General features: G+C 36.9%; 1 protein-coding gene across 4 annotated transcripts in view; it reads left to right on the forward strand.

Moving 5' to 3' along the window:
* Nucleotides 1-24563, forward strand: part of SHANK2 (SH3 and multiple ankyrin repeat domains 2) — a 320358-nt gene that overhangs the window by 61591 nt on the left and 234204 nt on the right. For 3 of the 4 annotated variants that reach the window (XM_080404889.1, XM_080404890.1, XM_080404892.1), the window contains one exon: nucleotides 16560-16610. The exons of the other annotated variant lie outside the window; for it this stretch is intronic. In XM_080404889.1, coding sequence (XP_080261015.1) covers nucleotides 16560-16610 — 51 coding nt within the window. The remainder of the gene's footprint in view (nucleotides 1-16559; nucleotides 16611-24563) is intronic. 4 annotated transcript variants of the gene reach the window in all.

A 24563-nucleotide genomic window follows, 5' to 3' on the forward strand; every position in this document is an offset into this window, starting at 1 on the left:
TTATTTTTATTGGAATTGTGACTGTAAGAGACGTGCATTTTATTGCAGAATAAGCAGAACAGGTCTTTCAAAACACAAGAATATTAGTTGCTTTAGTGGTAAAATTGCTTTTCTACCCCCCCCCCCTTTTTTTTTTTTAATTAGATCACAGTGATTGAGGTCAGCAATCTTGTTTTTTCAGCTGCAAGTGTTTCTATTAAATGTTAGCCAGCCCAATGAATATTCTGTTTGTTTACTTATTTATTTTGGTTTGGAGAACCATTTAGTAATTTTGATTTTCATAAATCAAATGCCTGCAGAATACTTCTCAAGTTAGAGGAAATAATTTAGAAAGATAAAAGCAGAAACAAGAAAAGGCAGTAAATCAAAAGACTTAAAAATCTGCAAAATTGTCAGCAGCATGCAATGACTTCTATTTTTATCACGTTACTTAATAGAAGCACAAGGGACATAAGCACATATTATAGCCCTGTCTATTTGTCATTTGAATGTGAATAACATTAACCTGTTTCATACATACGCTAGCGGTCATTTTAACGTGGAAGAAGGATGAAATTAGTGTAACCAGGATGGCAAAGGCAGTGAGATCTTCATTGCCCACATTTTAAATGCATATTTCTTGGTAGATTGTTATAATCCTGTCTTCCCTTTTGCACCTTCTTTCAAATACCTCTACTAAATTAACAATCATTTGTCCTGTCCATAGGAAAAAAAAACACTTTAATGATATTTAAGCTGAGTTACACGCAAACTAATATTGATTGGTATGAAATAAATTTGTTGCTATTATTTATCTGTTTTTCTCTGAAGGATTGCAAGGAATATAAACTCATAAGCTCAGTCTTGCTATGTGGTAGCAAACAAATTGGAAAACTGGGAATTGAGATCTGTTAATGTAATTACATACTAAAATGTAGGACAGAGCTTGAAAAACTTACAGTAGTTTTCTTTTTCCCTTTGATCACAAGTGTTTCTTTTTCTCTGTGAGTTACAAAATTGTGCAGTAACTAGTTTTATTTCAAAATTTAAACTCGATTATTTTTTTTGCCCTTGAACTTTGGTGTATTCTATGTGTATAAGGTGAAACTGCATGCAGAGTAGCGCGTATTATGTAGTGCATTGTCATTGCCTGTGATTTCTTAGGCTTTAAATTTTGATCAGGAAAGTAAGGAGAGAACTGGTGACATATGTAACTGCTGCTGTAACTACAGTCGATTTCAGAATGATTTGGCCTGGTTTTGTAAACCAGTCTGTAGTGTGTCCTTGCCACCTGCCAGGTAGGCAATGATTGCTGCAGTTATTCCTGTTAGAATTTATTTTACAGACTGAATAAGAAGAACCTTGTAACTGAGCTGAAAACAAACTACCAGAGGAATCTCAGTCAATCTTCAGTGCCCTTGAGCTTGTTTTGGTCTTGGGCAAGTACTCTGCGGTCTGAGCAGTGGGTGCAGGTCACACAGGGATTGCTGGCTTATCCCCTAGAGATGTTCAAGATGGTGGCAGAGGAAGGGGGAGAATCGGTATGTGGTTGGGTCTTGCCCCAATCTTTATGCTCAGACCCAAATGATTGGAAGTGTTTCTGGGGCCCAGCTCCTGCTTCCCCCAAATATGACTTCTAGCTGGCTCCTAGACCGCTAGCTCCCCATCAGGAGAAATGCTTCTCACCTTCTCTGTTCCTTCTAGGCTGAGGCCATTGTATCCAGCAGTTGGAAACTGTGGGGCTTTTTTATAGTGTTCCTATCATCAGCGTGCTTTTTCATCATGGAGTCAGGTCACTTACCTTTCCCAAGTCCTTAAAGGATACTTCAAGGATACTCCTGCTATAAGGCATGATCCTTTCTACTGGGAGTGGCTTTTTATTGTTTTGCTTTTTTTTTAATAGCTTTCACTGGCTGGATACCACTGAGGTAGTGTATAGGGGAATAAATTCAGAGGCTATGTACAGAACTAGTGCAATTCACTGAATTAAAAAAGAAATAAAGCCATAAAGCATAACCAGTAGAAAAAAATTACTTGACTAGGCCAGATAGTTGCTCTGAGCGGAGAAAAAGATGGAACATATTTTTGTATAGCAAACAGGTTATCAAATTAGTAAGATTAATTTCTTGCTTTACAAAAAATAAAGTAGTTGAGTGGATTGTACTGTCCTCAAAAATTCTGGTGGAATACATAAAAGGATAATGCCATTGAGCTAAATAAGCAGATCAAGGGTCATGTTATAAGCAGACAGCAAAATAAGTACCCCAGAACTCTCAAGTGCTGAAATTTTGAACTAGTATTTCAGCCAAACAGGAACTTACGATAATGACTTTTGGTTACTCCCTGTGAATGAAATTTCCAGTGTCATTCAAACTGATGGCTGGATCCTTCTAACCCCTGTAGCTTCCCTTGGTGTCGCTGGAAGTGTTCAGCAGATGACCCATCCTTTGGGAATCCACTTTCTGATTCAGCATTCCAGACGAGGTGCCTGACCCTGCACCAGGGTGTCTTTGGGGGACAAAGGCGGGTACCAGAATAATTTAAGGAGTTAGATTAGGCTGAGGGGATGTAAAAAGAAAGTAGTACTTCTGAGTTTATATGGGACCTGAAATTTGTTTGGTCATGTCTGATCCAATGTTATAGGTCATAGATCATAAAACTGGAAGAGGTTTAGGTGATTGTGCTGTCTGACCTTCTCCATAGTGGAGATTACAGAGTTTATATTAACTAACTCCTTCTTGAACTGGGTTATAACTAGAAAAAACATTTTGTTTTGTTAAAAACCTGCAATGATGTAAATGGGATTTGGAAAAGTGTATCCTAGTCTCGTGATCTGATGTTTTTGGATCCATTTGGTGTAGTTCTAGATAGAGTTGATTACCCCCTTCATTAACAGAGATACCTTATTTTTAATATCAGTTTGCCTAGCTGTAGCAACTGGATTCTGAGTATAGCTGAGTTTTCTCAACTGCACTGTGTCTGTGCCCACATTTCTCTTCTAACAGCTCTCGTTCCTTAGTGACAAGGAGCTGATCTGAAGTGTTAGAGAGGAAAAACTCAGGAGGAGGTGTAAAACTTGAATGGAGGTTGAAATTGAATATAAGAAACTACTGTGGACTTTGTGGGTTTTGTTACTATTGCCATTTGATCTGTATTATCTTAAGCACCTTTCTGCTAGCTTTTATCAGGGTCCGCTATAATCTGTATCCCTGGAATTTCTGTAATTGCGCTTTTTTTTTTTTTTTTTTTTCCAAGGGAGTATGCCCTTTGCAAGTATGTGATCAGTGCATTTCAGTGATGATATATATAGGTCTCCATGTAACAAAACAGGCTGGTTTAGATGGCAATACCTGTATTAGGATGTCAGAGGGCCCATACCTAGTAAGATAAGGCAGGGAGCCTTCAATGTAGCTTTAAGATATGAGGCAGCCAACAAGGGATACTACAGAAGAAAAATTTGTTTGAAGTGTCTCACAGAGAACTGTAGTATTCCTGAAAAGTTAATGTATTTTCTTTAAATCATTTTTCAACATGAGCCTCAAGAGCTCTCTAAGATTGTGTCAAACACCATGTGGGATTTCAAACTGTGAAACAGTGAAGCCAGGTCAAAAATAGAGGTAGGACAAATGGAGAAATAATGTGTGCAGAATCCCATGGCTTTCTGTTTCTCCCATTTACAATGGTGAGAACACAGGAAAAAAGAGATGAAAAGAGATGAAAAAACATAAAATAGATGCTAGAGTTTTCTTTTTTAAAAAAAAAAGCCAAAATAGGTAAGAATAGTCAGGAATGCTTCCTGAAGAAAGTTCTTTTGTTTCCCAAATAAATACAGATACGGACAATAAATAAATAAATAAATAAATCCCAACCCAGAACTCTCAATGCAATGTAGATCCTTACGTTGAGCACTTCATCACAAGCATTTTTATGCACCTAGTAATTTCCTTTATATAAGGAACTAACTTCTGAATATCTGGATTTTTTTTTGTGCCAGTCTATATCTTAATCATTGTGGTGTTGAAAACAGTTAGGTTCTGTGTAACTCCCATTTAGGGAAGGAACAACTTCCATGGACTAATTGGATTTGGATGAGGATAGCCTTCCAAATACAGAAGCAACATGGTTACATTGCCAATCATATAAACCAAGTGTTTGTATGAAAAAAACCCTTTGTATGAATGTAAGACTTAAGTATTTCTGTGAGCTTCATGATTTCAAGGATAATATTTTTCTTTTAAATATGTTCAAATAACCTTTGTAAGTTAGGCTTTTCAGTAATTGCTAATATCCTCCATTTGGAACAGATTTATTGCACTTCATTGACTCCCTTACTTGTAATTCTTCTTTCCGTTATGCTAAATTTGTATTTATATCATTTTTAACAGCTAAACGTACTGGGTTTCTTTCAAACTAGTTCATTTATCAAAATTAAGTTGATGTTATGTTTTCAATATACAGTGGTTTGGCAATTTATAAGAACGGAGGCTTCACAGAAGAAATCTGGTTTAATATCTTATGAATAATCTGATTTTCATAACAAGGTATTAATGTCAATTTTCGTGAAAACTGATCTGGTAATATGCAGTCCCTTTAAAAGGAAATAGTATCCTCGTAGAAGACCATTTGTTGTCAAATTATAGATGAGGCTTGATAAAGGGATAGGCTTTGAAGCATACTGCTTTGTAATGAGTGTAATATTTCACACTGTATTTCACACTGTTCGCAATATTTCACGCTGTTGCTGTTACTCCATTTATATCTCGATCTCCTGGGCTGTGTCTGAGTTTTGATGGTCTTTCCCTTGGAGTTCAGGATAAGCTCTATCTTTTGCAGTCAGGGTTTTGTCACATTGTGGAGCATGTCTTCAGAGTAAACACCTTCTGAGTCTGTAAATCAGATCTCTGTAGGATCTTTGACAGAGTTCCCAGGGAGTCCAAGGGAATTGAAACTACTTGAACCTCTTCTGTTATTCGCTCTTTATTTTAATGAGTTGGTGTTTAGAGATTTTTATTTTTTACGCTCCCTCTTTTGTTTCATTGCAAGATGTCCACTTAATTGACAAAAATATGTTTTAGACAATTTTTCTGTATTCTACGGTTCAAAGGGCAGCTGGATCAGAAGGGTGTCTTGTTTACTGGTTTCCATGGTTCTCTCCAGTTGCAAGTGGCAGTCCTAAAGGATGTATATGTTGTTTGTTATAGTAACTGTCTTTTAAGGATATCAGAGAAATAATTACTTTGGAGTTACCTGACTTTGTGTGTTTTCAGGAATAGTTGAAAATGTAGATTATTTCTAAACATAGTAATGTGAAACAGGATGTATGGATGGCACACGTTTTTAAGGCATGACTATTTTAATTTCCTCAATTTCCAAGTTAACCAATCAGACAAAGTTTTATTTACTAGCCTATCTAAACCTATTTTTGTAATTGGCTCTAACTATAGCTATAGATAGAAATGAGCTGGTTATGGAATGAGCTTTCTCTGGAACAACTCTTTCTGCTCATCCCTTTTACATGGACAGGCAACTTCCACCTGGACAGTTGCCTTCTCAAATCAGACGGGGCTGTGTGATCCAGGCTCCTACAGGCTGCCCAGGGCAGTGTAGCTGACATGCCCTGCGTAGCCTAGGAGTCCTACAGGTGTGCAACAACGTTGTGTTGTCAGTGAGTCTTTACTGTTTTGGGTTGGGTTTTTTTTCCCCTCTTACCTTTTCTGTATGTGTCTTGATGATTTTATATGCAGGTTTTGAAGTCAAAAGACTGATTTCTGCTCCATTTTCTATGTAATATTGCTGAAATAATTGTTTAGAATTTTTTCATGGGAGACAAAATTATGATACTATCTTTATTCAGAAGAGGTTGCAGGGTAAATATTATCCAGCAGAGTGGCTATAATTGGGTGAAATCTATGCTGAATGAAAACAACAAAGGTTTTACTGAATTTAAAAGGCAGGAAGATTTACAGCATTAAGATTGTATTATTTGTGTGTGTGTAGGAGTATATCTGGTTTTCTGTTAATCATACATTTCTACTAACTCCAGTAGACTAGGACTTCAGTACCCTAGGAAAGATACCATCTTAAAGCTATCATCCTAGCTGTTTGGCTTTCAGAAATAAGGAATCTATGAAAATAAAATGCCCAGATTTTATTCCTCCTCCTAAAGTATTTTCTTTTGAAAAAAACCATCACCTGATACATTTCTGTTCTCTATATATGATTTTTTTTGTATTATAGCATTTCCTGCTTGGGAAACTGCCGCTTGGATCTCTTTGGAACATCTGAAGTAGCAAAATTTAACATAAATTTTCTGATGTGTTTTCAGTTTTAAATGTGTCTTATAAAATCTGTAATTTAACACAAATCATTTATTTATCCTGAAGAAATTATCCGTGGCTCCTGAAGAAAGCCTTCCAAGTGCAGACTGTCAGATTGCTGGTTTGTCCTTTGAGTCTCTCTTTCCTTTATTTTGAATGAAACAACCAGCCACTAGTACTTCTAGTCTTTCTGGTATTGCAAGCATCAAAGTACCAAGTGTATTTTGATTTCAGGGATTTTAACAGAGGAAAATTAATGTTTTCGTGTGTGTTACTTGTCCTCTTCCTGCATGCCCTACCTATGTTAGTGGTCATGCAGGGATGAGAGTCCCCATAGCCCCCATCCCACAGAGACATGCTGTATCTTGTGCTATACAGCCTGATCCCAGCTGACTGTCTTTGCCTTCAAAAGGAAACCCAATCCCTCCTGCTTGATCACGTAGCAGTTGTCCAAATGTTTGGGGTCATACTGTGCAAGAAATCAAAAGAGGTCATGAGTCCATGGTAATTTTTGTGCTGGTGCAAATTTACCTTTACCCTTCTTTTGAGGGCTAAGGTTTTTATTTTGGGTCAAAGCATGGCTTGTCTTGCCAGCTTCATTAACACTCTTGAGAATACCAGGTGTGAAAGAGCTCTATTTTTGCTGCACAGATCAAGTGTGTCTAGTTTCTTGTGGCCTATTTTTACATATTTCTTCATTCTATGACTAGGAAAAGCTGTGAAGGGAACAAAGAGATTGCGAATAGCCAGAGAAAACGGCTATGATATTATTACAGGAAAATAAAGGGGAGGGTATATCTGTGAGATGCCATTTCTGAGATGGCATTGAATTAAAATTAAAGGCGGGAAATGATGCATATAAAACCAAATAAAATAAAAAGTGTAGTAGTAATTTTCTTAGCTATATTTCATCAGTCAATTGTCCATTTCCAGATAATTCTATGAAAAATGCTTTTAGGTCCTTGAATAAAAGATCCTAAAGTACCAGTGGCTCAGAAACTTTCTCCTTTATTCACAGGTATTCCAGGGCATCCTTTTTTAGCATTCAGTATTAAGCAGTTCTCTGCAGAAAGTGAGGAGATGTTGGGGGACCTGATGGCTCTTTCTCCCCAGACGAGAAGGTGTGCAGTCCTCTGGCGGTCTGTGCTGAAACCCAGTGGTCCTCTGTCTCAAAAATGGACGACTGGCTGGGCTGTAGGGAAGTTGGAGGGAGGAAAGGAGATGCTCTGTTCTGTTGTGCGGAAGCCACCAGCCAACACAGGGACTCTTGACACTGATCTGGCTGCAAGGCACAAGGGCTGGGACCTGGCTGTGTGGTAGATGATGTACAGTTGATATTCATGGGATGGAAACCTAGAAAAATAGCAGAGAACCGAAGAGGGTCCCCTGTGGAGAGTCAGCCAAGTCACGACAATCACACCAATATGGCTACATGCTGTGCTCCCTTTATTAAACAAACGGGTCATATTTATAACTTAAACTGACCACTCACCTGACTTTACACACAGGTGATTGGATAAAAGTCTCTGACCACGTGGGTGTCCCTGTCGCTGGTTGGTGAGCATGCTGCAGGCACCTGATCAGAGTGTGCCGATGAGAGTGTGTTGATTTCACGGTTCCCAGGACTTGCTCTGCACCTGGCTTCTTGTTTGTGCGTAGCTTGTTTTCCTTCTCCCACTGCTTGTCCCCAGGACAATTTAAAGTTGCTCTGCAACTTTAACTAACAGGCCTGGGTTGTCCAACCCAAACAATGGTAACGTATGTCCTCAGTCCTTTAAAAATCCCTCTACAGGGAACCATTTACAATGACTTTTAACATAAAGTCAAGATAAAGTTCCTAAGACTAAGCTAACCAAACCATTACAGTCCTCCTTATAGATCCTTTGGGCACTCTTGTCCCCTAAATTATTTCTGGTTGATCCGTATGCAGTACTGTGGTTGAGTACCAGGAGCTGAGTGCCTAAGACGATGCTCTCTATGCATCTTAGTGTTGTGTTTCCTTTTTTCTACACCATTGTGACTCCAGGTATATCTATGTCTTTTGAAGACAATCCCAGAATTTTTCTGCATGTGCTCAGAGGCAGCAGCTGGGAGACCACAAACTGAGCTAAGCATTATTTTGAACAGTGTTTAACATCAGAAAGCCTCCAAGCAAGGAGGTTGCCAGTGTAGCTTGGTGTTGTACCGACATGCTGATATGGCAGTACGTCAGTCTGGCTTGAGGAGTGGTTGGAATGAGCTCATTTGTCTGCCCCAGCAGCACGTGACCAGTTTGTGTTCTGCTGTAACATCCAGAGCCTTTTCTTCAGTGCCGCTACCAAGTACTCATATCCTGTATTGGATTCATCTGCTAATTCCACCGCAAATAAGGATTGCATAATTTTTTCAGCTGATTGCATTTTGCTTGTTTCAGATACTTTTCCATTTAATCACAATTGCTTTCCTGTTTCTTTCCTTTGTTGTCACTTCTTGTTTTTCTTTTGCTTTTGTCAGTGCCAGCTTTTCTGTTCTGTATTGTAACTGTGCTCTCCCAGTTCTTTGCCGTGGTCATTCAGCTTCCATTCCCTTGTAAGATGCAACCCTCTTCTGTGACTGGGGAAGCTGCTAAGATTTCTGCATGCTGACTCTTCCTTTTGGTCTGCAGTTTTGTATGAAACTGTAAGATTATTGGGATAAGGAAAATACTTTCTTTGTCCCTCATCCTAAAAGAGAGCAAGGCTGAATTTCAGCCCCAAGCAGGGTAATCTTCTGCACCTTTTCAGAGCCTGGCTGATACAAAGCTAAAAGTCTCTTTGTTTACCATGCCGCTGCATGTGCAGCAGTTGCACTGAATGGTGGTTAATTCTGACAGTAGTATGTTAAGATACTTGAGCTTCAATTATAATGAGTACCGCGGTATCTTACCTGCTGTGTTGTGACTACTGGCAGACCTGGCCTTGGTTTATGATAGCATTGGGCTGCTAGCAATGGATAAATATTTAACCTGCCTCCAAGAAAAATTGTTAGGACAAATAAGAAGTTGCAAGCACTTGTAAATTAGGTTGTTGGTCTCAGATCGGATCCATGAACTTCCATGTTTTACAAGTTCTGTGACATTTGGTTTGGAGTTCATGAATTAAAAATAGCTGAAAGCCAACCCAAGAGTCTTCTGACATTCTTCCTTTCCAATCCATACTTAGGACAGAGTATTTTCTTTTGACTCATTAGCATAATAATGTTTATTGAAACAACTTCATAAGCCCCAGATACACATTCTTGCATGTGAAGTTAACCAAGAGAGATAAAAAAAATAAGAAATAATTATTTTTTTTTTTAAATTTCAACAACATGAAAGCAAACTTACATTAGCTAGATTCCTAATACAGAAGATGCTTTGGATTTTTAACACAGGACTGTGTTTTCCTCCTTGTGACAAATAATGCAGTCATCTTTTGGGTGTTTTTTTCATTGCTAGCTTGGTTGTGCATAGTGGGAGAATATATGTTTTCTGATGATGATTGGATGGAGAAGGGCTTCCCTTTCATCATCTTTACTGAGAAAGGCTAAAGTTTAGAGGCAAACTACCTCCAAAGCTAGTGGAGTTTTCTCTCCCCGTGCTTGCACTGAAGGATTTTTCTCTGTGGGTTTTTTTTTTTTGTTGTTTTGTTAGGTAAGAGAAGTTTAAGTTGAGTCAAAATACCTGTGGGTTAACAGTGCTTCTCATCATTCTGTGGAGTACATGTTATTACCTTAGAAAGTACATTTCAAAAGTTATTTACTGGATGAAATTTTATGCAATTAAGGATAACTTTTGGCATATCCAGAGATTTGGAGGGAGTAATATTTACTAAGAACTTCTTGATCATAAAGTGAACTTAACTATAGACATTCCCTAACAGATTTTGAGATTTCTTCATTGATTTATTTTCATTTTCTTATTTCTAAAAAGACAATTCTGGAATTATCAAAAAGGTTGTTTAGGGTTCCCCCTTCTTGAAGGACCTGCCTCTTTGCTGGAAATAATTGGAAATTAAAAGAATGGAACACTTGTTATTAGGTCTGGGATGTTGCCAGTGGTTCAGGAAACAGGGCCCCTGTGCAGAGTGATGCTCTGGTCACTGTGGTGACAGCACTTTCTTTTGAAGACTGTGGCACAGCATCCTGTGGGCTGGAAGTGACCACCGCCTGCCGTAGGGACCCAGGAATTACCATGCCCTGCATACTCTCCTTTTTGTAAAACCATTAGTGTTTCTGTTTTTCACCTGTGGATATGTCTAAATAATCTGTTGCAGTTTATTTCATGCCAGCTGATGAGGGAAATAGATCAACTGATGGGAGAAGTTTTTCTGGTGTTAAACTCTGTTATGCAATTGACAAATTGTGTTTTGCATTAAAGAAGTGTAAATCTGGATAAAACCCACATAAATTATTACGGATTGAGGCTAGTGCCTTATCTTAGGGTGTGTTTGGGTTTCCTTGTGGAAAGGAAGAAAGACACAATCTATTAAGTCTTTTTCTGGCAGTTGGTGGACTGTCCCCTATTGCAGTCCGAAAAATATCTATGCAGATTTAAAAAAATGCTTCTCTTCTGATTTGCGTTTTCTGTCGAAGTGAAAAATGGAATAAGTTGGGGGTAAAGAGTTGTTTAAAACCAAAGATTCCCCATTTAGTTGTATTTTGGTCATGGCATGTCCTTGACATACGAAGATAAAACCGTAATGTACTTCTGATATCCAAATGTTTGTACTGATCCAGTGCTATATACAAATCAAAATCTAAAAGTATTTGATTAGTACTGGGTTGGGTTCGTGTACAATAGCAGTTTACTGGTTTCTGAAACAGTAAGTTACAATGACATAAGCTTTGTATCTAGCTTTTATAGATTACACCAGCATATGGCTTAGACACTTTGTTACCATCCCTAACACAACAAGCTCTAATTTTAGAATGTCCTTTACTGGTTACAGCTAAATTGTTTTTGTCATATACTTTTTTTTTTGAGAAAAGTAAAGGGTTGTTTTTTTTTTTTTTCCAGTGTTTTAATAATCATGCTGAAGTCCATTAAGCTTTGTGGAAACTAGAAAGAAATAGGAAAACAATGAGTCATTAAAATATATGTTGTGGAAGATTAAATTCTCTATTCTGGTTGGATTGCTTCCAGGCAATAAGGAAAAGTCAGCCAAGTATCATATCATGTTAAAGAAGTCTCAGAATTTTTGGCAAGATTTTATGTGGTTTTTTTAATTTGTTTTTGGTGTTTTGTTTTTAGTTTTTTTGTTGTTTTTTTTTTTCTCTTGGTAAATGCTCCTAAAATTTAACTTTGGGAATGCCAAAGTCCTCTCTACTACATGAGAGGTGCCTGTAAGGGAGTGGGTAAGCAGGGCATGATGATATTGGGTGGTGCTGGTGTGGTGTTGAGTCATTTGACCATCAGTGAACATCAGGGGTAAAATAAGGTGTTTTTCTTAACTCATATGTGAGTCCTTGTCACCGAAGATCAGCATTTTCCTAAGTTGTTACAGTGAGCAGAGCTATTTAAAGAGGCAAAACATTCAAGTCTAGAATTTGTTTCATGGGATATCAGGCTAGTATCTAGACAGACTCATTAGAGATCATTATCAAATAGATAGCAGTCTGTGCCTTACCTTCTTTATGCATATCTGTAGATGTAGAATTACAAGAAATGCATTTTTGTCATGACAATTCACATATATACTCTGACCGTATTTGCTCCATGATAGTAATTGCATTTATATTAATCACATAAAAGCTACAGGGTGTCCTTTTCAAATAGCTTTCCTATTTCCATGTTAAAAAACGTTTTATAGATTTCTTTCTTCTGATGGGCAAGATGTGAATGTTTAAAAAAAATAAAAATCAGATCAGGAGTTAAACTTCTTTTATCATTAAATAAAGAATATTTTCTGCAAAGCTGAATATCTAGGAAAATGTGTAGAAACATTGGTGCAATCAGCACTGACCCAAAGGAAGTTTGAAATCAGCATCGAATCTCTGTATTTAACAATACTCAAGATTTTTGCTTTTAACACGTGGATTTGGGATAAGGTCAGTATAATTTATATGTGAAGAGAGATGCTGATTCTGAAGTATTTGGCAAAATATTTGGATACATATTTAATTTCCTTTTTCTAGAATGCTACTGCTTTGTATCTTGGATCTGTGCTGGAGACGCATATGATCCATAGGATGCATAGGGTTCATAGGAACCTAAATGAATAATCAGATTAATTAAGGATCTTGAGTATGTGTGTACAGTTTCCTAGCAATATAAAATAAGTTATTGTAAAGGATTTTTTAAAATTTCAGTTGATCTTAAATTTAGGGGTTATTTTTAGCAAAGAAATGCTTTTAAAAAGTCAGCGAAAAATTTAATATAGCTTTATAGTGAAAGCATCGTGTTTGAAGTACTTAATGTTAACCTCTGATTCTCAGGATCATCTTTGAGAATCTATTTGTGCTTGGCCTTCCTAGGGAAAATTATAGTTCTCTCTGTGGAAATCTTCAAGAAGGCATCATGAAAGTGGAGTTGCATTCTGGATTATATGAACATTAAAAATATCTTGGTGATTTCCATAAAGTGAGAGCCTAATCCTGTTCTCTCTGACTTGGGGTCCTATTTCCCTTGACTAAGTGGTGTGCTGTCCTGACACAATCAGTACAATGCAGCATAGTTGTCATACTCCAGTGTTACTCCAGGAGATATAATTGAGCAAATTTAATTGAAAAAGTAAATATAATTGAACAGGAAAATGAGCTGCAAATATTGTTTTATGTCAGTAGTATTTCCAACCATTTAAAAAGTGTGTGAATATCCTGAGATACTAGCCAAATTCTTACTGAAACAGTATTTCATCTTGGATTCTAGATGGAGATGGTTATTGGTCTGACTTTTCTTCTTCATCAGCAGCGATTTTCTCATTGTACCTGGAAATCTGATATTTAAGATTATTTATTTTTTTTCCTTAGGCTTTCTGACAATCAAATATATATCTGAGAGGACTGCAAAAATATATGATCTTAATGGTTTTTCTTTTTCCATCTAGAGTGAAACATATTTGATCTTTTTATTCATTATTTTACACTTTCTAATTTTATGGTTATGACAAGAATGTTTTCAGTTGTAGTTTGTCATTCTGTAATTTCATGAAATCAGGTCTAGGGTTGTTAATGGACTTTTTGGGTTCAACCAACTGTTGAAATAACTAGTTGATTAAATCTAGCTTTTTTTTTGCCTGAAAATGTCTTGTCTGAAAAATAAACACCAGTTTCCATTGAAATGAAAACTATTTTGCTGTGTACAGTCCGTGGGGAAAACCTGTGCTGCCTAAACACAAACAGTATAGTGATTGTCCTTAAACCCCAAAGGGTTAAAGCTATTAAATTCTGATATTGAACATTAATGCATGGAGTTTACATTGGTGAGTATGCATTGATGATAATAAATTCAAACACATGTAAATACTTCATAATATAAGGTTTATGTAGATTTCATGAAAAATTTGTCCAGGGTAATTTGTATAAACTTGCAAAAATTATGCATGCCTCTGTTGTTCACATTAGCTTGTAAGGAATGGTGTATGGCTTCTTAACAGCCAAGTGGGCTTTCAGTTTCTCACTGTGATATAAAAGTTAATTTATTGTTTCTGATCTTAATGTTTACTGTTGTATACTCCTAAAGATAATAAAATAATTGTTATAAATCATGGTCTAAGGTAGTTCCCATAGTATCTTACCATTGAAAATGAAGGTAATAACAGCAATAACTTCTTCTCTCATTGGAAATTTATATTACATTGCTTTAAATTGATTTTTGTGCTTGTATGTCCAAAGTTTCATAGTCAGGTAAAGAATGAGTATAATTTTAGCCAGTGCTGCAGTAAACACAGGCTTTTCATAAATAAAAAAATCAGACTTTCTCAGGTGTGTGCCAAGAAAAAGGGAGTGAGAATCTACATGAATAAAAATAAAGCAAGTTCCTTTTTAAAGCATGAGCACAGGTCAGTGATTTTGCCATCACCCACAGACACAGGCCAACTTCAGGCTAGGCTGCATCAAAATGCCTGCAGCCACTGGGACTGGAGTTGTAAAGATTTGTGTGACTCCTGCTGGAGTCTCCAGGCTTGCAGTGTGGAGGAGTGTCAGGAGTTGTGAATGATCCTCATTCTTAACTGCTTTCCCTTGATTTGCATTTGATTCTGAGCTGCTTAACCACTGGTAGATTATTTCAATTTTCCTGGTGAATAATGCATGAGGGTATATAAGTGGATGTTCCTTGGCTGAGTGGGCTGCAGATGAAAAGTGTCAGCTCCTTTGCAGCATTAATGTGCATTTTTTTTCTCAGGTTAAAGCTGTAGAGAACTTAGATATGCTTTTTTTGGAAAACTCCTACAAATGCCAAAATATTGGCAATGTTTGCTTTTTCTCTTCTTTTCTGTTTGAATACCTGTTATTACAATGAAAAAGTCAGTTGCCAATTTTCCATTACAAGCTGATTTACCTTGGGACTCCCCTTCAAAATTTCAGTGTTACATTGTTGTACCTGCTGCTTAAGCTTCCTGAAAACTATCAGGAATAGGTTTTGGGGTTTTTTTGTGGTTTTTCTGCCACCAAGTTTGTTTTAATATACTGACTCAGAACACTGATTTCTTCTTGCACCTCCTTGCTTTTTAGTATGTCCCAAAGGAATAGTTGGAGTGTCTTTTCCTGCGCAAGCAACCTGGAGGCACAGATACACGCAATTCTTGTGTATAATATATGCAATGTTTCCTATAAGTAGATCTAAACACATTGAATGCTGTAATAATTGAAGCATCACTTGAATCCAACCCATGATCCACTTGGTAGGAAAGCTTCTTCAAATTATTCCCTTATTAATTCACTGAGGGGCATTTGACACTTGTTTCAGTCCCTGGGGTAGGCAGATCTTTTCTCCTTTTTCAACTTACTAGGAAAATATCCTTTTATATTCTAGAATGCTGTAAAATTAAAACACAACCATTGTTCTTGTTTGCTTGTGGTGAGTCTTATCATTATGGGGCATCTATTCAAGATGATAATTTGATCCCTAATATACCAAATCTCTGAAACATGTGACATGGACCATTCTAAACAGAATATTTAATTGGAATGGTGAAATATGAAAACTTCCAGGGATGTATCTGACATACCAAATACCTTGGAAAATGTTTTTTGATACGAGTCTCTTGTGGGAGTGTGGTTAGAAAGAACTTCCTAAAATATGGAATCATGCTACTGAACAAAAGTTATATAAAAACAACTCTTCCAAACTCCCCAACTGTAACACTATTCAATTTACAGACATTCAGACATGAACTATATATAAGTATATTGTTAAATGCTATTAAATTAAACTTAGACTGACATTTTGTAAGGTAAAAGATTGAAAGTGTGTGAAATTGCAGGGGTTGTATAGTAAACAAGGCACTGAGTGGTGTAAATGTTTAAAAAGCAGATATGGATTAATAGCTATGATAACCGGATTCCATGAATATTCAAAACCATTCTTATGAGTATTTTGTGGACTTTCTCTAGTATTCGGTGTAGAGATGCTGAAAATTGCAGAGAAAATATTTGGCAGAAGTGCATGTTCTTGTAAGGGCTAGTTTCAGGTTGTACAATAGGAATTCTCAAAATCTATCTGAAGAATAATGGAAAGGAAAAAGAGGAAAATTATTTTGAGATGTGATTTGAAGTTTGAAATAATTACAAGACATGCTATACAAGCCATTTTCCAGATAAGTGATCCAGATAAGATAAAAAGATAAGTGATCTGTGGTGGTGATTCTGTGATTCCAGTGCTACTGAGGCAGGGAGGGGGGGTGTTGGTGTCTTGTTCACCACCACAGAAAGTGGTCCCTGACTTTCATGTGTGCAGTTAAAGCAGTCTTTCTCATTGTTCCTGTTGTATTGTTAAGATATTCCATACTTCCAAACTGTGTGTCACCTTCCTCTGCCATCCTCAATCACATTTAACATTCTTCATTACCTTCTATTACCTCATTTTCATTTCCTCATTTCATGTGCAAAGTGGCAAGGACAGCAGAGTAGGAGAAACTAAGAGAAACTAGAATTAGCTTCCTCATCTCCTCCAAATGTTTGTTTTGCCCAGTTTTCCATTTTTAAGTCATGCCATCAGAAGAGCTTTACTTACATAAACTTCTGCTTTCAAATTTTCCCCTTAAAATAAAATTCTGACACCTAACTTCTTTTTGATGTTGCCTTCGTTCCTTGCCCTTCTTAAAGGATCCTGCTTCCCATATCCAAGTAGAAGTCCCTGGAATCTGTTGCTGGCAGGTAAGGGTTAAACAATGGTAATTTTTCTGTTTGGGGGCAATAGTAGAAAGGTCTGGTTTTGATGCTGTTATTCCTGGTGAAGGAGAATTAATGAAACACAGAGGTATTTTAGGAGCATAGCTTTCCCATAAGGAAAGGCTTCACATAGCCATATTCTGTTGTCTTGAGCTTGTTTAAGTTGGCGGTAGATAAAGAGGGTCTCTGTCAAAGATTCTGGGCTCTGAGTGAACTCCACATTTGGGCCTCAGAACGTTGAAAAGATGGATGGAATAGAGGAAGCATTTTTAGTGTAAGATGGTGTTCATTGTGACTAATAAAATAATCTCTTCTTAATGTGTCTTATACTATGTCCATGTAGCTGAAATCATGTATCTGAAGTAATGATTAAATCCTGTGTTATCTCATCCAGTATGTCACACTGCCTGACTGACTGAATGGGTGCTATATTTCCTTGAGATGCTTGTGAGGAACGGTCTCTTATTTTAAGAGTGGTGTTACTGTAAGGACTACTGGATATTTATATTGATAAGGAAAAATAATCCAGTTCTGTACCTCATCTTGCAGTTTTCTTGTGGATGACATGTCAGGAAGGATTCTGTACGCAGGTAGCCTGCTCTGTATGGTCGTACCTACCTTTTTCCTGGGAAACCCAGTATATGTGTAGCAGAAAAAAAAGACAGCTTTGGTTAGAAAACTTCTGTATAAAAATTGTTTTATGGCATGAACCAAATTAGCAATTTAAAAATGTAAGCTGTCAGAACAGTAGATCAAAAGAGAGACTAATATGCATTAAGATTTTTTTAAACTATGCAACTACAGATTAAGATGTACATTGCAATAAATGGGGTAGTCCCCCATGAGTAGTTTTCAGTGTACCTGTCTTCCATCCACTATAAAGTGTCATCCATGTCATCCATTTAGTTCTGATGCACTGTGGGGTTTGTGAAAACCTTAAAACACGTTGATTTTAATATTTTTCATTTGTAATAAATAGGATGCTAATTATGTCTAAATACATCTGTGAGTACTGATAGGGTTGGTTTTGGGTTTTTTTTTTTTACAGGTTCTTTTAAGAGAATGGTTATTGCTTACTATATACTGATATGTTACTTTGTGTTAGTGCATTGGTATTTTAATGTGGTTTACTATTCAGTTAATAGGAAGGCTCCAAATTTCATCAAACAATGTAGGGTGGATTTCTTTTTGAAGTATTAAAATCCAGTTGCTTAATTTTTATTCAAGACCACCAGAATTTAGGCATAGAGATCCTTTTGAACATCCTAACTTTTGAGTTTAATTGAGACAATGGCCTCAATGCTGCCCTGAGATTTGCAAGGTGTCTGCATGAGCCATGCAGAATTCTAGGGACTCTGCAAAGTAGGAGAATGGTTGTAAAATATATGAGCTCAAATTTACTATACTTTATTCATATAAAATGTTTATCAGGAACAGTTTAAACAAAGAAAGCTTACATAAGGAGCTGTTGTAGTATTCCTACAGCTAGCCCACTTGCCTGTGGATGTGTGTACATACATCTGGATATATGCACTTCCATTTTTTATGGTGCAGAGAGTAACAGAAGCTATCTTAGAGCAATTAAGTTCTCAAAACATGAAATGCTGCAAATATTTTAACAAAAGAACAACAAATCTAAGATTTTTCTGTGTCCTTAGAATTATCAGCAGTATAAAGGCAATTGTTTAACATAATTTACTGTTATTTCAGGTGTATTTGTTTGTACTCTTCTGTCACTTTTAACTATACTTTATCTCTTTGTGGATCTGAGTTTCAGAAATGAGTGAGACTAAGAGTTTGATGCTGGATCAAAGAAAGTATTTTTAGAACATAAATACATGTTGGAACAACAAAAGCCACATTCACAGTTCACTAAAACCCAAATAAGCTTCTATTAAAATCAGTAGGGATTAATTAACCAATACTTTTTCCATCATGACTGTAAGACATAATTCAGATCGCTTATTTTCTTAAATGCTTGCACAGTACATTTTGAAGGAATAAATCATATGAGATAGCCTTTGTATTACTGTAGAATTTGCCTCTATTGTAGAGAAGGTTTGAAGATAAGCCAGTTAAAACTCCTGGTGAGAGACATTCAGTTAGAGTAAATTTCATTATTACCAGTTATGACTGTTATGTCTCAAAGGAAAAATAAAATTACACAGTGTGTAGTTACTTACACAGTGTGTAGTTACACATTACTATAAGAAATTGTCAGGACGTCGATTCTGTTAGACTGGCATTTATGAAGACCGACAGTGCCTGATAACTCCAATATTGATAGGGTTGACAGCTTTTAAGTTTGCCTATGCTGTGTTGACCCACTTAGAGCTGTTTAGAAATTTCCAAGAACGCTTTTTTGATTTTGGAGAAGAGTTCAGTATCGGTGAAGTCAACATTTTAATGAAAACATTTCAATTTGATGAACCTCAGAAATACTGTGGGGTGGCTACTTTGCCCTTTGTCCGATGTAGGAAATTGTTATCTCTACCTGGAGACTTGACAGTGAGTCTCAATCTCCCACCATCATTTGCTCGTACTTCCCCTTAGTGTATCCTCTTCTCCAGTCAAGTATCTTTTTATGTTAGTTCAGCCAAATTGGTGGTGTGCTGTGCTGTAATAGGAATGTTTTAAGCCTTCCCCCTGAGCCCTCCTGAAGTATTGTAAGTTTTCAATGCATTTTCACTAGGTTTTGGTTTTCTTGGTGTAAACATAATGTAGTGACTTCAAAGATTTGTTAAAAAATTTTTATTCAAACTGTGGTGTAACTAGGCTTACAGGTTGTCAGACTCAAATTGTGCTGCATTTTCTACAATAGTTACAGCCTTTGTAATAAAATGTATAGATGTACTGTGTTCTGTTGTTACTAGAAATTGGAAATTATCTTGAGGACTGCTTAGTTCTGCTTAGTCTTATGACATTTTCTGTTCCTTTCAGAATCTGCCATAACAATTGCTTAACAAGGAATTAAAATCTCAAGGTTTCCTAATTCTGCTCCATTTTTACCTGATAAAACGTTCATAAACGCATAGTATAGGACAGGGGTCCTCAAACTATGGCCCACGGACTGGATACAGCCCCCCCGGGTCCTCAATCCGGCCCCCGGTATTTACAGACCCCCCCCCCATCCCCCCCCTGCCGGGGGTTGGGGGGGGAAACCAAGCAGCTGCAGATGACTGCCTGCCACTTAATCTGCGTGCCGGCCCCCTGGTTAAAAAGTTTGAGGACCCCTCGTATAGGGCATCACCTTTTATCTATAAAAAGGGCACTGAGAGCTGATCTGATTTTTAAAACTATGAATGTGCAAGTGAAGACGAATTTATAGAAAGCATTTTTTGAATTTATACAAAGTATTGAAAATGAAAATGCCCAAATGGGTTACAAGAACAATAAACAAAACTACTAATCTTGCTTCTACTAATTTGTGTCTCCTTAGCAGTTTTGAGCTGATCCAGGCTCGGCTTAACTGATGGTTTAGCAGTTCCCCAAGTCTAGCAAGCTCTTACCAGTTCTCCCTGTTTCAGGAGGTGCAGCAAGAGCAAAAGCATCCCTGACTGATGGAATGAGAAGCCCTGTAGGGGTGCTCTGGTTTGATTAGTACAGCTTTGAGTCAGCCCCCAAATGAAGGAGCACAAAACTTGCTTTAAGTTCATTTTATAGATTTGGTTTTGGTGCTCATACGACAAAAATCTTAATAAATGAAAGAAGGATGAGCCTTTCTGAAGCTGATGAAGGCATAGTTTCATAACTAAGCTTGTGAGCGCCTTGGACCACTAAGGCTAGGTAGTCACAAATCCTATTCGGTTACTGAAAGCAAGTGACAACTTTCCAGTAACAACTTCAGAGCTGTTAGCTGCCTTCTGTGTTTCCAGAGGCTTCTTGCTGTGTATAAGGGAGGTTATATTGGGACACATCTTTTGATATTATATGACATTATGCAGTGCACCCATCACATTGCATCATCACCGAATTAAACACTGTTCAGATCATGTCTTTTCCTTACATTAAAGCTTAATGACAAAAAATTGAAATTGTACAATGAGAACAAATGGATTCCTACTAGTCGTCTTCCTGTATTCGGTTTCAAAAGCTAAGGTAAATAGAGATGGAAACATTTCATCTTTGCTGAAATCAGCAATCCTAATGAACAGTTACGAAAATTTAAAGCTTCACCCTTTGTAACCTCCTGAATGTTTTATTTTCAAAATGTAACTGGAAGAACTGGATTTGCTAAGGATCTGGTGTAGTACAACAGCTAGTTGAACGTTATTTTTCCAGCTTACTATCTTCCTGCAGCATTTTGTTTGCATTGTATTTAGCCTTCCATTTCTGAAACGTTTCCAGTTTACCTGGGAGAGTTTTGCACATTCCAGTCCCCCTTATTGTTCAAAATTTAAATTGGTAACGTTTTGATGTCATGAAAAGACACGATAGTATTGCCAAATTAAAAAAAAAAAAAAAAGAAAAAAGAAAAGAATTCTTTCATGATGGTCCTTTTATGCTTGAATGGAGACAACATTCATGTCAGTACCCAAGCTCTCACATGATTACAGTAAGTCACAGTAAGTATGAGGTCTGCTTCTGTGGCTTTTTTTGCTATTATTTTGGTGGCATACTACTACGCTGTGTAATTCTCTCCTCACTTTTGCTTCTGTGTAATGCCTGTAGGGAATTTCAGCAGTGACTTGCACAGCAAAATAGCATCAGTAAATTATTTAAAATAGATATAGTCACTTTAGTGTGATTTAATAATTAAAAAAAAAAACAACAACCAACTTTTAAGAAAAAGCCCACTTCACAGAGACCTTTGGTAAAGAACCAAGAACTCTCATTTGATAACTGGTGGCTCTGGCCAGCAGCCCTGAAGTTTGTGGATTACCATGAAATTGTCAGTTATGACAGTTCCAGGAAGATCCTCTCAAGCAACTTACATCCTCTGGTGTCTTACTTACTTTCTTATCACTTAGTAAATTCAGACCTAAATTGTCATAGCATGTTCAGATTATTAAAACATTACCTCTCTCTTCTTTCCATTAATTTTCTTTAGATAAATGCTTAATAATGTAAATTAATAACAAATCTGTTACTTTAAAGTATTTTTTATAATTTATATAAAGCTTTTTATATAAAATGTGAAATGCTGGCTCTCACTGTTTACATGCATATGCATATATAATATATATACACGCAGTTGGAAAAGCCTATGGCTAACATTTTATTTTCCACATATATAGCTATAAATCTCTGTGAAACCCAGTGTAAATTGTGATTTTAGCTTTATATTACAAACAGCTTCATTTATGAAGCCATGCAGAGAACAGTATTGCCTAAGGATGTAAAAATATTTCATTTCCCTGAGAAAAGAAGGTGGTTGCTATGGGACAGAAAGTTATCTAATGATGACTTTTCACAGATGCATGCTACTGGACAGAATTGCAGTATTCAAATCACAGTGGGTGAAAATGTTGATTTTTCTAGGATGTATTTTTGAAAAAAAATTCTTAGTGTAGATCTAGATACTTTGAAGAAAAAGGAAGAAGCAAGTATCTTTTCTGTAGGGTACAATTTAATTGTTTTTTCTTTCCAGTCCTCCCTAGAGTACTGTGCAAATGAAATCTATTTGTTCAGTCAAACTAGCTTTCAAATACCTATACAGAAAAGTGCGGTCATTTTCAGTGCTGAATGATGATTTCTTAAGGTGTTGTCTAGTACAAATAAATTTTTTTTGTGTAGCAATATAATTAAAGATCTAAGCAAGAAGTGAAAATTATTCTGTAAATTTAATAATAACCCTCTGAAATGGTATTTTTAAATGAGGGAAACATTTAAATACTGGTTTTAAAATGCTACTTCTCAGGTCTAAAAGCACCCTCAGCATCATCCTTTAACTAACCAAACAGAATTATTGATTCACCTGCAGTTGGGCTGTCTGGGTTCATTGTTCAGCTGTGTGAAATGCATTATGATCTGTTGTAAACCTTCTAATTAACTCTCTTACCCTATCCTACATGTTTAAGAGCTATGATTTTGTCTTTTCTCATTCTCTTTTCCCGTGAGGTTTCCTTTGAGACAGAAGTTTTTACCAGCCCCTGATCTTCCCCATATGGATGGGCTACAGTGCCACTCCAAATGTACCTGCGAAGAGACTGGAAAACTAATTACTTTACCTACACTTAAACACCATGTTACTAGGGACATTAAAATGCTAGATCTCTACAGGTAGTTGATGTCTAATGGTGTAGAAAGGTACCATTTAGGATTTTTTTTGAACCCGTTGTATGTTGGTGCCCCACTGAAGTATATCTTTCAGAATTCAATTGACTGGGTCTAGAAAACATGCTTACTGGTCAATCTGCCATCCCTTAGTAGGAGGGCGTTTGCAGTCACTTTTCACTCTCCAGGGTAATGACAACTGGCACATCAAGGAATTGTGTAGAGACTTCTCAGGTGGATCTGCATGGAGTACTTTGAGTAAAGGACGTCTTGTTATCTCTAGCATAATGCTTGCCTTGCCAAACCTTTCTGACTTAAAAAATCACAAGCAGGAACCATGTTCCCTTTTGCTCTTTGGTCTGGGACTATGCTGCAGTAATGCGCGAGTCCAGCAGTTCTGGCTGGATTTTGCTCTTCACTTGCTGCACTCAAGTGCTTATGTTATTTACATGAGTTACTTAGCACTTGTACTCTTTTAAAATAATTATTTCTATGTCCTTCCTAGCTTATTATGAACACTAATTTTTAATGCCCATAGATTAGTAGTGCTTGAGAAAAATTGGTCTGTTCTTGAATGAAACACAAATTAAAGTTGCTTTATATTATTTGTTTTCATTCCTTTCATAATTTTAGTCCACTAACAAGCTTGAGGACCTTAGAGGCTTTGGTTCTCCAAAGAAATTTTTGCTGTGATCATGCCTGAAATTCCCACTAGCTATATGTGGCTTGCATGACTGCGTGCAAAAATTGTTGCTGTAGATCATCCTGCTTTTGGATGATCTACAGCTAAGAATATGATCTTGCAATATCATTAGCGTTCTTGTATCCTCTCAGATTCCCTGAGTGTTTCTTGCACTTAAGATCAAGCTAGGTAAGTCTTACCTGTGCTATTTAAAAACTTGTGTTTTGAGAGACTACTAAAATCGACAGGCCGTTGAGAGCCATCAGGATTTCTGTCCTTAGTGTGTGCTTGTACTCCTTTTACTCAGAAATATCTGTCTGTGATTGTTGCATTAATATTAAATTTCTGCTTTGTTTCTATTTCCTATCTCTTTTTCCATATTTTTTCACACTGTTTAAAACTATTCCCTAAATTTTGTCTCATAGTAACCCTTACATTCCTGTTTGACAACTTCAGCCATCTTTCACAGTCTCCTTACTCCAGCTTATTCATTACTGCCATTTCTGCAGCTTCGATGTTTTCTGCCAGCCAGTTTTGTGAAGTGCCCATTCTTATGCTACCTGTGTGCACTGTTATGTGGTTATGGGGTCTATTTACCACTGCTAATCCAGTCTCTAGACCTTGGGGTTTTTTCTCTTTTTTTCCTTTCTGTGTTTGCAAGTCTTTTCCTTACAGTGCTCCCTGTTAGTGAAGACATGTTTCTTACCTGGCATTAACAGTTGTGTGTTGGGGGGTTTGTTCTGTCACTGACTCTAGGCATCACCTGCAGTAGGTAGGTATTGCAAACGCTGAATATTCATAGATGTAAAGTAGTAGAGTTGTAAAAGCCAAGAAAATTATTATCAGCCACAGAACTTTAATTAGGAGATAGCTGCTCCTCTCCCCCCCACCCCCCCCCTTTTTTTTTTTTTTTTCCTGTAAAGGAGAATGGCAGAATGGATAAAGATTAATTGAATGTACAGACAAAGGTTTTCCCAGCCATTATAGCACATAGCAACAATAGCCCTGACAGTTCAGCCCTTTAAGGAACACAGATAAAG

Source organism: Falco punctatus (assembly GCF_963210335.1).
Source record: "Falco punctatus genome assembly, chromosome: 10".
NCBI classification, from domain to species: Eukaryota; Metazoa; Chordata; class Aves; order Falconiformes; family Falconidae; genus Falco; species Falco punctatus.